At 39.1% G+C, this 11,590-nt stretch overlaps 1 protein-coding gene across 1 annotated transcript; it reads left to right on the forward strand.

Annotated features, from left to right (window-relative positions):
• Positions 1,128-3,849, forward strand: LOC109228941 (pentatricopeptide repeat-containing protein At4g21705, mitochondrial-like). Its single transcript, XM_019394209.1, has 2 exons — positions 1,128-1,520; positions 2,228-3,849. The coding sequence occupies exons 1-2, from the start codon at positions 1,206-1,208 to the stop codon at positions 3,407-3,409; spliced, it is 1,497 nt and encodes a 498-aa protein (XP_019249754.1). The 5' UTR covers positions 1,128-1,205; the 3' UTR covers positions 3,410-3,849.

The following is an 11,590-nucleotide window of genomic DNA, read 5'->3' on the forward strand; positions in this document are numbered from 1 at the left end:
GTGATGCTGGGTTTATAAGAGCTTTCAAGATGCATTCTCGCAGTAGATTTTACCGTAAGATATTAGAAGGCTATGAGCTAGGAAAAACTGATCCAGGAAAAATTAATCTTTTAGATGATATCAATCTTGCGGTCGCGGCTTGGACGACAAATGTTCAGCAAGAGACAATAGCAAATTATTTTTGACACTGCAAAATTCATTCGGGGGATAAAGCCTCAAGGAATTTAAACGAACCCACTTGTGAAAACGACATTCATGAACTTGAGGTCATGATTAATTATCCTGATTACTGTAATAAAATGGATGTCAATAGCCTGTTGGATTACCCGGGTGAAAATGATGCATGTTCAGAGGTCCAGAGCTTAGAAGAAATTATGGATACCATCGAATAAAATAATGTTGATGATGAAGTTGAAGACAATATACATTTGGAACCAGTTTTGCGTAAGGAAGCACTTATTGTGTCTAGAACTCTTCACAATTTTCTGGTATAGTTCGAGAAGACAACACCAGAACTTTTGGATGCAATAAGAAAAGTTAGAGATGATCTTCAACTAGATTTAAATTTTAAAAAAAAAGCAAAAAATACTAGAGTATATTTCACTAAATTGTCTTGGACATTTTTGTAATTTTAAAAAATTATTAATTTGTAATATTAATGGGACCATATATTTATATAGGGGGTCTTCCGAAAATATATTACTCCCTCCGTTCCAGTTTATGTGAACCTATTTCCTTTTTGGTCTGTTCCAAAAAGAATGACCCCTTTCTAAATTTGGAAACAATTTAGGTTAAACTTACAATTCTACCCTTAACGAGAAGCTTTTATAACCACACAAATACTCTGGACCCCTTTTTGACTTGTTTAGGACCACACATTCCAAAAGTCTTTATTTTTTCTTAAACTCTGTGCCCAGTCAAACAGGTTCACATAAATTGGAACAGAGGGAGTATCTTATTATCTTATCGAAATATGTGATTTTTTTCACTGAAGAAAAATATTATCTTAGAGAATTTATTAATTTACCGAGTATTAATTTATTTTTCTTTAAAAAACCAAAGGAGGGTAATATATTCCTTAATCATTTATCATCAGTGTCAAATTGCAATTAATTTATTACCTCGAGCTTTCATTTGTCTAAAACCCTAAATCCTGAAACGGGGCTCGACTCTCTTCTTTGTTCAGGTACTTTTTTCTGTTTTCAATGTTGGGGAGCTTAAACCAGTGTTCAGTAGCACCACAGGCCCCCAAGCCAATAAACTCAATGAACTACGCAACCTTGAATCGATCAATTTCTTACAATCTTCTGCGTAGGGCTTTCCCAATCCGCGCATATTGCACTGTCTATTCCTCAAAGCGTAATAATTTGTTTTCCAGAATTAGCCCTGTTAGGCGCGCGGATCTCATTATTCCAGTTCTGGATCAATGGGTGGTCGAGGGCAGAAAAGTCACAAGCCTCGAGCTTCAGCGCATTGTTCGTGATCTCCGTAGCCGTAAACGTTTTTCTCAAGCCCTACAGGTTCCGTTTCCTGTCTATCCTTTCTTTTAGTCTTTTAAGAATTCGTGCAGTTTTTCTATTTAGTATTAGAATGAAATTGCTGAATAGAGTGAACTGGATATTCATTCTAAAAATAAAGAGATAGAGTGGAATAGATATGGATGAATTAATATAGCCTGCCCAACTAATTTGAGATGGAGGTTTAGTTGATTGATTGATTAATATTCTTTTTGGGACGAGGGAAGCGAGATCAAGGAGCAGGGTATTGAAATTGAGCTTGTATTCTTTTGTTTTAGTTGGGATTTAAGCTATGTACACTGACAGTGTAAAGGGTTTTTACACTATCGGTGAATTTTAACATGTTATAGTAGGTTACTTACCATTTTTACGAGGTTATTGATTAATTTTGTCATAGGGAATTTAGCAGTAGTTACTTTATAAATGATCTTATTGTTTAAATATTGTTTACACCTAGCACGTAGAACTTAAAATCCTGTTTTATAGACAACCTTAATAAAAATGCTTATGAATGTTGAATTGGAGGATGGCAACTTGTTCCATACTCATCTAAAAATGGCAACGTGTTCCAACATTAAATGTCTGAAAGTTTTCTTTCTTTTTTGGCTCAAAATGTGACAATGTGTCATGATACTATTTTACCTATTGTACTACTACATCCGACTTGCCCTTGTTTCTAAAGCTGGTGGTGGATACTTGTTGCCATGTAGGTTTCCGAGTGGATGAGTGTGAGTGGTCTCTGCCCTTTCAAGTCAGGAGATTGTGCTGTGCATTTGGATCTTATCGGTGTTGTCCATGGTTGGGAAGCAGCAGAGTGCTACTTTAATAACCTCACAGATGAACAGAAGAATGATAAGACTTATGGTGCACTCTTCAACTGTTATATTAGAGAAGGCCTAGTTGAGAAATCCCTAGCCCATTTTCAGAAAATGAAGGAACTTGGTTATGCTTACTGCACTCTTGTTTACAACAATCTTATGTGCCTTTACAGAAGTACAGGCCAACTCGAGCGAGTCTCTGATGTGCTGTCGGAGATGAAGGAGAATGGTGTCACCCCTAATAACTTCAGCTATCGGATCTGCATCAATTGCTGTGGAGAAAGAGCTGATTTTAGTGGTATGGAGAAGCTTCTTGAAGAAATGGAAAGCCAGCCTTTCATATCAGTGGACTGGATCACCTATTCCATGATGGCTAATGTTTATATAAAAGCCAAGTTCAAGGAGAAGGCTCTTGCTTTCTTGAAAAAGTTAGAAGATAAGCTACATAAAGATCCAATAGGTTACAATCATTTGATTTCCCACTATGCGAGTCTAGGCAATAAGGAAGAGATGTTGAGATTGTGGGGTGTACAAAAGATTGTGTGTAAAAAGCAAATTAACAGGGACTACATCACAATGCTAGGTTCCTTGGTTAAGCTTGGTGATCTAGAGACAGCTGAGGCCGTGCTAAAGGAGTGGGAGTCTTCTAACCACACTTACGATTTTAGAGTGCCAAATGTCCTTCTAATTGGATATTGCCAGAATGGCTTAGTTGATACAGCCGAAATAATGCTGCAAGACATTATCAAGAAAGGCAAGACACCAATCCCGAATAGTTGGGCTATCATCGCTGCAGGGTACTCGAATACGCATAAGATGGAAAAGGCCTTTGAATGCCTGAAAGAAGCAATAGCAGTACGAGCACAAAATCCAGGATGGAGACCAAAACCCCATCTGGTATCAAGCATAAGCAAATGGCTCGGTGACCAACAAGACACTAGAGAACAAGAGGCTTTCCTTAGCTCATTAAAGACAGTAGTTACTGGAAATAAAGATGTGCATGATACCCTTGGAAACACAGAAGCCAGTGGAATAGGAGAACAGAATGAAATTGAAGAAATTGTTAAGCTATGAACAGAGCAAGTAAACTTCTATCCTTCAGCCTGGAGGAAAGGGTTCTGGCTCATTTTTTCCTATTATCCACCTCCATTTGTTTGGAGAAAACAGAGGTGAAAAAGAGTAAGCTGCGATGTTGTTACTACCGGGGCTAGCTTGGATACTAAGAATTTATTCATTATCTGTGCTTGAAGATATGCAAAGAACAGTGAAGAACAATGGTATACAATTGCAGCGAGCTTGTTTCTTGTGCTGTCAAATAGGAGAGAGAGAACTGGTGGTTTTGCAGCCCAGTTCAGATTTTTGTTCCCAAAATAGATCAGCATTTACTAGGTGTTTACAGTTATATAATTTTTTTTTCCCCTCTAAAGCTAGAGTTTGAAAAGATAAAGGATGTATTTGTAGGTCTTTGATTCTTAATTTTGAAATAAACAGTTTACAATTGCTCATTCGGTTTAGTCATACATGATTTATTTGCAAAGAGAATTGATGGAGAATTACTTAAATTGATTTGTTTGAAAAGAGCCAGTATGATTGAGATCTGAATATATCAACATCACATGGCCGAGTAAGTCCAACATCCAAGTTAAAATTAAAGGTTATACGTACTATTATTGGTGAGGTCATATCTATACTATTATAAGGTGAACCTATATCTAAAAGTTCCCTACAACAATAATTGAATTTTAGCTATAAAAAATATTTGTTATGACAAAAAATGGAAAAAAGAATGCCCGACTATTTACGAACGAAGAATGTACGTCTTGTTGAAATGAATAATATTTGCGTCGTTTTCCAATGCCGGATATATATTATTTACAAGAAGGCAAATATACATAAGATTGAATACTGCTGACTGGAGATCCTAAGACCGAAATTAAATTTGTGGACATGTTGTTTGAGTGAAGGAATAACACTAGCTTTAAGATCTTCATCAGGCCATTCAAATTTTAAAATGAACCTCTTGTTTTCACTGTATGAATGCTAATGCTATGGCGTACACGAAGCAGGCTCTAATATTAATTGTGCTGTAATAATGACAAGATTGAACATAATTAGGAGGTGTAGTTTCAAAAACCAGAATAATAACACAGTTAAATGAAGAAAATAAAAAATAAAATATACGCGCAATTATGGAATCACAAGAAGTAAAGGTAGAAAAATAAAAGATAAATAATGTACAAAGAAAAATATATTAAAAATTAAAAAAGAAATAAAAAAAATTAAAAAAAAATTAAGATAATGAAAATAAAAAGCTATAAAGAAAATAAATTAAATAAAAACAAAAAGGAAATAAATTAAAAAGTAATTTTATAATTACACAGTGTAATTACCACCAATTCACCTCCCATTGAGAACTGGAAAGTGTAATTACATCTCTCCGATTACACCCAATTTCATACTGACCAAGTAATTAACATATTAAACTGTATAATTACACCTAAATCCAACTCCTAGGTGGCTTTTCAAACGGACTCTAAATGCAAATTCACATGACTCCTTATTGCAAGTAGAGAAACACTTAACTTGCATCGGAGTAAATTATTCTTTCTACTAACACTTAAATAACTACACCATCCATTTGATGTAACATAATACATCGCACTTATCGCAAACATCTCAAGTCGTAGATGTGTCGGGCTTGTGGGTCTGGCGCCGACTTTGGGTACTGTCATTTTCCATTCAGCAATTCAAAGCGACAATATATAGGAGGGGGAGCCTATTGGCTTTTATTATTTTGTTTCTTTGTTACTTAGTGCTATTGCAAACTCCATATTTTACGGCGACTTGGGGAATGTTTCCTCTCTTCTTACACTTGTTTTATTTTAATGGTGGTGGACGTCACGGATTTTAATATTCTTGGCAATACTCGCAGCTACTGGAATTTTTACCGATCAAAATAAATTTTAAATTCAAGACAACTTTTGAAATATTAGTAGTTTATAAGGGTTACTTGGGGCTACTCCACCTAAAACCTAATTCATGCCTATAAATAAGGCTACATATGTCCTTCAAAGAGGATCTCAGCAATTCCATAAACTCTCGGAAATGCACAAAGAGATCAAATATGAGATCTCCGAAATTACATGAAACTCTTGGAATATTCATTAAGAGATCAAAGACATATCAAATATGTCTTGAGGGAAGAATCAAGGGATAAACAGAGTTGTAACCTACAATGTTTATCAATAAAATTCTTTTTTCTTTATAGTTGTTTGTGATTGCAGTTTTATTTTTCTCTGTATAAATTTGTTGCAAACAATCTGGCACGCCCAGCGGGACAATTTCTACCTCTCATCTCAACTTTTCAATCACCAAAGTCCAAGAATGTCGAAATGGCGTCAAAGAAAATCAACTCCAGATCAACATCCACCAAGGCTGCTAACTCCAGGTTCTATGCTGATGTGGAAAGCATCCTCGATGTTACCTCTGGAAGCTTCGAACCCGTTACGAGGATCAAAGCAAGCTCTTTAGGACAACAAGCACTCTAAGTGTCGTCCGCATCAATCACTAATTTCGGATCTTCATCCTCAAAAGGAGCAAGATATTCCACAAACGTTTCCGAAGGAGGAAGCGATGTTGTTGAAAAGATCAAGAAAACTCTTGCACTGCTTGACCTCTCGGGATCCAAGAACTCTGTTGTGAAGGAAGATGATAATGCTTCAAGTGATGGATCCTCCCCACTTACACCGCATAGCGTGAGCAATTCGAGAATCAATATGTGTGACAATCCATGCCACTCCCCATCATCTACAACAATCATGCAAGCCATGGTGACAATCACTTCATCTGTGGAAGAGCAGTTGGCAAACTTGACGAAAGCAATCGCTGGCTTGACCAAGTGCATGCAAAATCAAGATGCTAGAATTGACAAGCTAACAGACAGGGTGGGAATCTTGATGGAAGAAGAATCCACCCATGCACCTGGATTGATTCCCCCCCAAGACGGGTAGCATCCGCTAAGGCTATCCCTATCTCATCTGAAAGGATGATTCCCATCGATCAACTGAAGGAGTTCATTGAAGGAACTATTAAGAATAAATATGAAGTTACTGCCAAGTCCTCCCTTACATACGCAAAGCCGTACAATGCAAGGATCGATATGTTGAAGATACCTGTTGGTTATCAACCTCCAAAGTTTCAACAGTTTGATGGTAAAGGCAATCCAAAGCAACATGTGACGCACTTCGTTGAGACATGAAATAACGTTGCGACTTATGGATATTACCTCGTCAAACAGTTTGTCCGCTCGCTAAAAGGAAATGATTTTGATTGGTATACAGACCTCGAGGCGAGATCTATTGATAACTGGGATCAACTAGAGCAAGAGTTCCTCAATCGCTTTTATAGCACAAGGCGCACTGTAAGCATGGTGGAACTCACAAATACTCGTCAACAGAAGGGTGAACCAGTTATCGACTTTATCAATCGTTGGATGAATGCAAGCTTCAACTGTAAAGATAGGCTTAGTGAAGCTTCTGGCATAGAGATGCGCATCCAAGGCATGCATTGGGGATTGCGCTACATCTTGCAAGGTATCAAGCCTAACACATTTGAAGAACTTGCAACTCGTGCCCATGACATGGAATTGAGCATGGCCTCCGCTGGAAATAAAATACTTCCCATCTATGAACCTCGCAAAGGTAACGACAAGCAAGAAGTCAGGAAGTGGGGCAAGTTTGTACTCAAGTCTGAAAGCAAAGAAGATATGAATGTCAACACATCACTTGTGAAGTTCACGAGGAAGGTAAGCAAGAAGCAGAGTATGAAATCCATTTATTTTCAAGATAAGCCAAGTGGAAAGTTGACTCTAAAGGAAATGCAAGAGAAAGAGTACCTATTTCTAGATTTTGATGTGCCAGCCATTTTCGAAGAACTCCTCGAGTTAAATCTCATTGAGCTCCCGGAGATGAAGCAGCCAAATGAAGCTGGGAAAACTGATGAACCAAATTACTATAAATATCATCGACTCGTGAGCCACCCTCTGGAGAAGTGCTTTGTCTTCAAGGAGAAAGTTATGGACTTGGCTCGTGAAAAGAAGATCGTGCTTGAAGACGAGAAAGCAAGCGCAAACCAAGTCTCTACCACATTTGGCTCATTCAATCCAGATGAATTATGTAGTGTTAAAGAAATTAAAGATGAAGAATTACTGAAGAACAACAAAGTTGAAGACGATCAACCGGATGATGATGAAGGTTGGACGTTGGTGACTCGTCGTAGGCGCCACAAAAGGAGCCCACGAAAAGGATCAATGGAACAACCAACAAGGAAAATAATGGTGAAAAGACCAAGGAGATGGAATCCAGTTAAGCATTTAAAGAAAGCAAAAATGGAGGTGCACCACCCTCAAAAGCCACGACATCCAGTGAACTTGGAGGGGTTTTTACCAAGTTGGTTCCTTACGAAGATTTCCCATAAGGGTATTGATGCCTCTTGTTGCCATTCTGACAAGGGGGAAGAAAAGAGTGATGACCTACCGTTGGCACCATCTTCGAAAAAGCTCATCGAGTACACTCTTCAAGAAGTTAATGCTTGTGGGAAAAAAAGTTACGTTCATGAATGACGATCTTCTACTGGGTGACACTCTTCACAACCGCCCATTATACCTGGTTGGATATATGCGCGATGAAAGAGAAAATCAAATTTTGGTTGACGGAGGATCCTCAGTGAAAATCTTGCCAGTTCGCACTGTGAAATAACTCGGCATTCCCATGAACGAACCCTTGGAAAGTCGTGTGATGATTCAAGGATTCAACCAAGGAGGCAAAGAGCCATAGGTGCAATCAGGTTGGGAATCACTGATTGCTGCCAACTCGACACTACACCGAGGTAGGAAGAGCGAGTCGCAATAGTTTTACCCGAATAGTGGTCGGGATCGATTTCCACAGGGAGCTAGTAGTGGAGTTGGATTTTTTGTCTAGTCTAGAGATGTGTTTGTGCTCCTAATATCGCTTCAAACATTCTTGGTTTTTGATTTTATAACTACTATGATAAAACTAATGATAAATGCTAATTTATGCTACTAGAATATTGCAAAGTTGTATCTAATGGGAAGGAAGGCACTAGGGTCGTGGCACTACCTAGGTGGCTAATTGACGGGTAGATGTTACTAAGGACAGATTGACATATTTGGGGCTTATGCTATAACTGTTGCACAATTGTACCCACTCTCACACCTCTCTGTAGAGAGAGTGATTTTGCCCAATTGACTCTCTCAAGAACAATTGGGTAGGCCAATTAGATCCAGCAACTAGGTTCAAGTAGGGTGATTACTCTCTCGAGATTTAACCCGTTAATTGGGACTATCATTTCTCATGAGTCCATCCCAATTCCTTGTTGGGTCAATTTTGGGGTCATAAACTCTCTTTCTCAAGAAGAGTCAAACCCACAAAGCTTGAATCAGTGTTTGCAACCACCAATTCTTAAATAAAAACATAAAATCAACTTAAATAACAAACACCCATAATCAATCTAACCCTAGATGGCAACACCCATCAATTACCCATACTTGGGTTGAGCCACAACCCTAGCTAATGGGTTTAGCTACTCATGCTAGATACAGAAATCGAAGAAATAGATGAAGAACTAAGCATATTAATTGATTACTAAGAAGAAACTACAATAATCTATTGTTAATGAAGAGCAAAAGTGCCGAAAATGGCTACCAAAGTGAGTCTCACGAGCGCAGCTCAGTCTGGAATATCAAACTTGACCTAAAAATGGTAAAATGTCCTATTTATACTAGGCTGGAAAAATCAGACAAAAATACCCCCGCGGGGTCAGTGCGGGCCGTGCTAAGGTGACCGCGGCCGCACTGGCTCTTGGACTTCAATTTATGCTTCTCTGAACTTGAGGACCGCGGACCGCGTGAATGTGTACCGCGACCGCGGTGGAAGTTGGTGCGGCCGCACTAAAACTAGCACGGGTCGCATTGCTTGGAATTGGCAAAATGTGAGCTCTCTAAATCTCTGCTCCGCGGACCGCACAAAAGAGTAGCGCGGCCGTGGAGCCTGACCGCGGACCGCGTGAGTCGTACCGCGCTCGTGGTGCCTCCAGCTTGAAAATGCCAACTCTCTGAACCTTCTAGTGCGGCCGCATTCACTTTTGCGCGGTCCGCACTAGGTTCTCTTTTCCTCAATTTACTTAGTCTTTGACACTTGAGTAGGTTTCACTTCTTCTTGAGCCGTTCTTTGACATATGGCGCTTTATCGATCAAACCTGCAATCAAGCATAACTTGTGAGCATTTTGGGACTATTTTGTAGCAATTTATAACCAAAGCGTAGGCAAGTAGGGGCATAAAACATGTTAAAATCCCGACTTATCAATCACCATTGAAGATATACAATCAAGTGCATGGTTGCATGTGATCGACGCAAAGACTTCATACAACGACTTGCTTGGAAAGCCTTGGATACATGAGAATAAAGTAGTTCCGTCTACCTACCATCAATGTTTAAAATACTACAAGGGTGAAGTCGAGAAAAAAATAGTTGCTAATGATGAGCCATTCATCGAGGCTGAGTCACACTTTGCCGATGCAAAGTTCTACTTGAAGAACTGCAATGTGAAGGAGCTAAAAGCTGATAATGTCATGAAACGCAAGAATGATGAGCACACAACTAAAAGAGCTGAGGTGACTACTGGTAGAGCCAAGGATGTTACTAAGGAGGTACAACCTAACTTGAATAAATGTTATAGAGGGGAAATTGCGTCTTATGGCAAGAAAGTAACTCCTGTGCTCCAATATGTCCCTAAAAGGAAGAAAGATGAAGGTGAATCATCTAATCTCCAAACTAACATGCTAAAGGAGTTAACTCTTCTGGTAAAATGAATTGAGGCAACAAAGTTGTCCTCAAAGCCACTTGCAGGGTTTGTGGCCCAAAATCGTTTGCAGAATGTGGCACTCCCTACAAAGTGAATAGATGAAGGTTTTTGATCCTAACGCTTACAAGCTATTTGCAAAAGCTGGATACAATCCCGATGAGCCGTCAAAGTTCGAGAAGCTCCCATCAGAAGCTGCGACAAGGCTACCACGTAAAGGTTTGGGATTCAAGCAACCGTCACCAGTGCGCATCTCCATAAGAAGGGCGAGCAGCAATTATATCACTGTAGAAGATGAATTTGTCGTTTCTAACATGCCTTCTATCTTTGATCGACTTGGAAATCAACTGTGGGGACTTCCGTGTTTGAGAGATTGGATCCATTAAAGAAACGGAATAAGTTCTAGAGAAATTATCGAAATACAAGAACACCCGCTTCGCCCGAAATTCAGAAGATCTCTAAGGACTTCCAAAGTTTGGTTCCTTCAAGAATGAGGCGACAAACAAAACTTGTGGTTTCATGTAAAGAAGTACCAAAGGTAAATCCATATACTATGGTCTACACTAAGGAACATGACGAAGATGGAAAAAGCATGGGTTCTTCGTATCATGTTATTGTACAAGGTGAGAATGTTGTTCCATCTTCAATTGAGGATAATGCAGAACTGGAGGATGTTTCACCGTGTTATCACATATCCTTCAACGATGGGGACTCTCAAGAAGATGAAGATGCGAAAGATGCTCCACCTGAACTTGAAGAAGGAGTGAAGATGATAGTTAATGCCTTAAAAGAAGTTAACCTTGGCGTCGATGAAGAACCAAGACCCACCTACCTAAGTGCTTCACTAGAAGTTGATGAAGAAAACACTTATATTGAGTTACTCAAGGAGTTCAGGGATGTCTTTACTTGGAGTTACAAAGAGATGTCTGGCTTGGACCAGAAAGTAGCAGTCCATCACCTTGTAGTCAAAAATGGTGCTCGCCCTGTTAAACAAGCTCAAAGGCGCTTTAGGCCGGACTTGGTTCCCTTGATTGAAATCGAAGTTAACAAACTCATCGAAGCTGGCTTTATTCCTGAAGTTAAATATCCAACATTGGTTTCAAGTATTGTCCCTGTAAGGAAGAAAAATGGCCAAATTCTGGCACGCCCAGTGGCCAAAATGGCCTCTTATTTGTAGGCATGAATTAGGGTTTGGGTTGAGTAGCCACCTAATAACCCTAATAGACTCCTAATATTTCAAGAGTTGTCTTGAATTTAGGATTTATCTTGATTTGTTAAAATTTCGGTGTCTACAAATGCACCTTACTTTAAGGTTTGTCAAAGTGTAGGCTTGATGAAACTTGAAGACGAGACTTGAAGTACCCGACCATCACAAG

This window comes from Nicotiana attenuata, chromosome 7 (assembly GCF_001879085.1).
Source record: "Nicotiana attenuata strain UT chromosome 7, NIATTr2, whole genome shotgun sequence".
NCBI lineage: Eukaryota > Viridiplantae > Streptophyta > Magnoliopsida > Solanales > Solanaceae > Nicotiana > Nicotiana attenuata.

Coding starts and splice junctions, on each gene's coding strand:
- LOC109228941 (XM_019394209.1), top strand. CDS start 1,206: ATGTTGGGGAGCTTAAACCAGTGTTCAGTAGCACCACAGGCCCCCAAG. Junction 1,521..2,227: donor GTTTTTCTCAAGCCCTACAG/GTTCCGTTTCCT, acceptor GTTGCCATGTAG/GTTTCCGAGTGGATGAGTGT.